Here is a 2,330-nt window from a genome sequence, read left to right as displayed (position 1 = left end):
ATATTACTTGGGTAGTTATGAATATTATAATGACATGCTAAATTACAGTGATATAGTATTATAGTAACAAAACAGTGCAATCATCAACAATGATAATCAATAGTAATATTTCAAGATAAATAGTTCGCAATGTGACACAGTGAAATAAGAAATAAGTAGGTAAAATATCAATTATCAATAATGATAACGAGGAAGTAGGAAATGATGAATAATATCACTAAATATGTATATATATATATATGTATATACTAGAACAAGATATAATTATACATAAGACAAATGAATACAGGGAGTTGAATACACAATTATATATATATATTGTAACGAGACAACTTGATAGTAAATTTGTAATACTTCAAATGATTATAAAATCGTATAAGCTTTGTAAAATATGTGAATATATGCGTATATTTATATAATGGTTGGATAGACAATGCGAAATTATCAACGAAAGTTATAGTGTAGTGAATTTTAAAATAAGTAATTAATTATTCTCTTTACATTCTAGAATTTTAGCAAAGAAATAAGTAAATTGATTAAGATTACCTTAATAATATGAAGACTCAGCGTGTTTGGTGGAAATAGTATGATATTGCAATGTATGGCAGGCTTCGGCAGAGCAGAGCGTGTTCGAGAATGATTCGGCGAAGAACTAGTAATGATTTGGCAAGACTTAGAATTCTCGAGAAGACGTCTGGACTGCACGAGTGACTCCTTTCAACTGCTTAAAACGTCCGTACTTGGTAAAGGATCTTTTTCAACTGCGCGGCCCGCTTGGTCGCCTACCTGCATTTCGGCTCGGCGCGCGGCCGCTGCCGCGAGACAATAGAATGTTTTCTGCGCATGTCAATTGAGCGTTACGCTATGAGATTACTCGCTTTTATATGCGAGAATATAATTTAACAAAGAAATTTATAATTATAATACAAAAGATCATTTTTATAATCATGTAAAATATATTATTCAAGTATACGTGGAATTTTGAGAATTATTTAAGAAAATGGAAGTGTTAATACATTTTCCGTACGCTTAATTGACTTTTACTAATAATTGCAATCTCATACTTATATTCCTTTCTTCTCTTATTCATAATTACTAAATACTATAACTCGCATTATTGAGAGTCCAGAAATTCATTCTTGTTTTATATTAAAATATTTAAATGGGTTTATAAATTCGAATATTAAAATGTAAAATTATGGGGTGTCATTTGACACGTAATTATATAAGTTTTTATTAAAGAAAAGGGAATTTAACCAATATTAATTCGATCTAGTAATATATTTTAATTCAATGCGTTAATTTTTTGATCTCAGTAAAAGACTCGCAAGGGAAGCGCAGAGCGCTTATCTCTCGCCGGGAGACGGTTAAGTGGTGTCGCGTAACATAAACTTTTCGGCACACGGCCCGCACGAAATTCTTGCCGTATGATAAGTAAAGCTTCTAGAAGGTTTTAAAGGTATGATGTAATATGAATTTCTGTTTCCTGTTGGTTGTTAACTCTTCTTGTAGGACCAAAGGGAAAATCTATGCCGGTAGCTTAACAATAGCCGGGTAATGACTTTCCATATGGTGTACATATGCGGATTCTATTATCTTAACGGAAATCTTAACGGAATTCTCGTAGAAAATGTCTATATAAATCCGTTGAGACTTCTTTTTACAAAAGTAAGAAAAAAGGAAGATTGCTTGCAACTAAAACTGTTTTGTGGTCAGGCAGATAACATTAATATCTACACTGTGGTTTCGTTTAGGGAGCTAGTTTATTAATACAAGACACGAATATTTATATTGTTTAATTTTAAAGATTGTCGGACATACACTCGGAGGTGACGATATATAATGATACTGCGCGATGTTTCGCCTCGCGTTCCTCGGCGATCGTATTTGACGCTTGCAGGTTTGTATCCTGCTTCCGATTTCGTGGCAACGCCTTGCGACGAATACCCTATGCCTATCTAACAGGCGACGCTTCGGGTGATGTCGTCGCGAGCCACGCGTAGTCGGACGGACGCGCGATCACGCTTAAGGCCGTCGCCTTGAATCGCGCTAGGCTCGAGCACACACGATTTCGTATAATATGGAATATAGTTTCTAACTGAGACGACTCGTCGGATACCGGAATCACTCGGCCGAAGATGCTTCCGGATCCGAGTGTCGAACTAGAGTGAGGCTCGACGCCCGATTTCCCAAGACCATAACCGCCCTTATCCCTTCCAGTATGCCCTGCGATTTCACCGAACGGCCTTGGATGGTCATAAAGCCGTAGACCTCTTGGCAGGTAAACAAATGCGTCAGAGATCCCTTGACGACGCAACGGCTCAGAGCGG

The 2,330-nt window shown here is 36.4% G+C and overlaps 1 protein-coding gene across 1 annotated transcript in view; it reads left to right on the top strand.

Moving 5' to 3' along the window:
* The window catches only part of LOC105449462, a 3,188-nt gene extending 1,644 nt beyond the window's left edge, over positions 1–1,544 (top strand). The window contains exon 6 of the mRNA XM_011688716.1: positions 1,513–1,544. Within this exon, the coding sequence (XP_011687018.1) occupies positions 1,513–1,544 (32 nt within the window). The remainder of the gene's footprint in view (positions 1–1,512) is intronic.
* The last annotated feature ends 786 nt before the right edge of the window (positions 1,545–2,330 follow it).

The sequence above is a fragment of the Wasmannia auropunctata genome, unplaced genomic scaffold (genome assembly GCF_000956235.1).
Source record: "Wasmannia auropunctata unplaced genomic scaffold, wasmannia.A_1.0 LD336076.1, whole genome shotgun sequence".
In the NCBI taxonomy this organism is placed as follows: Eukaryota; Metazoa; Arthropoda; class Insecta; order Hymenoptera; family Formicidae; genus Wasmannia; species Wasmannia auropunctata.
Note: the sequence above shows the minus strand (reverse complement) of the source record. Positions and strands in the feature narration are given on the sequence as shown.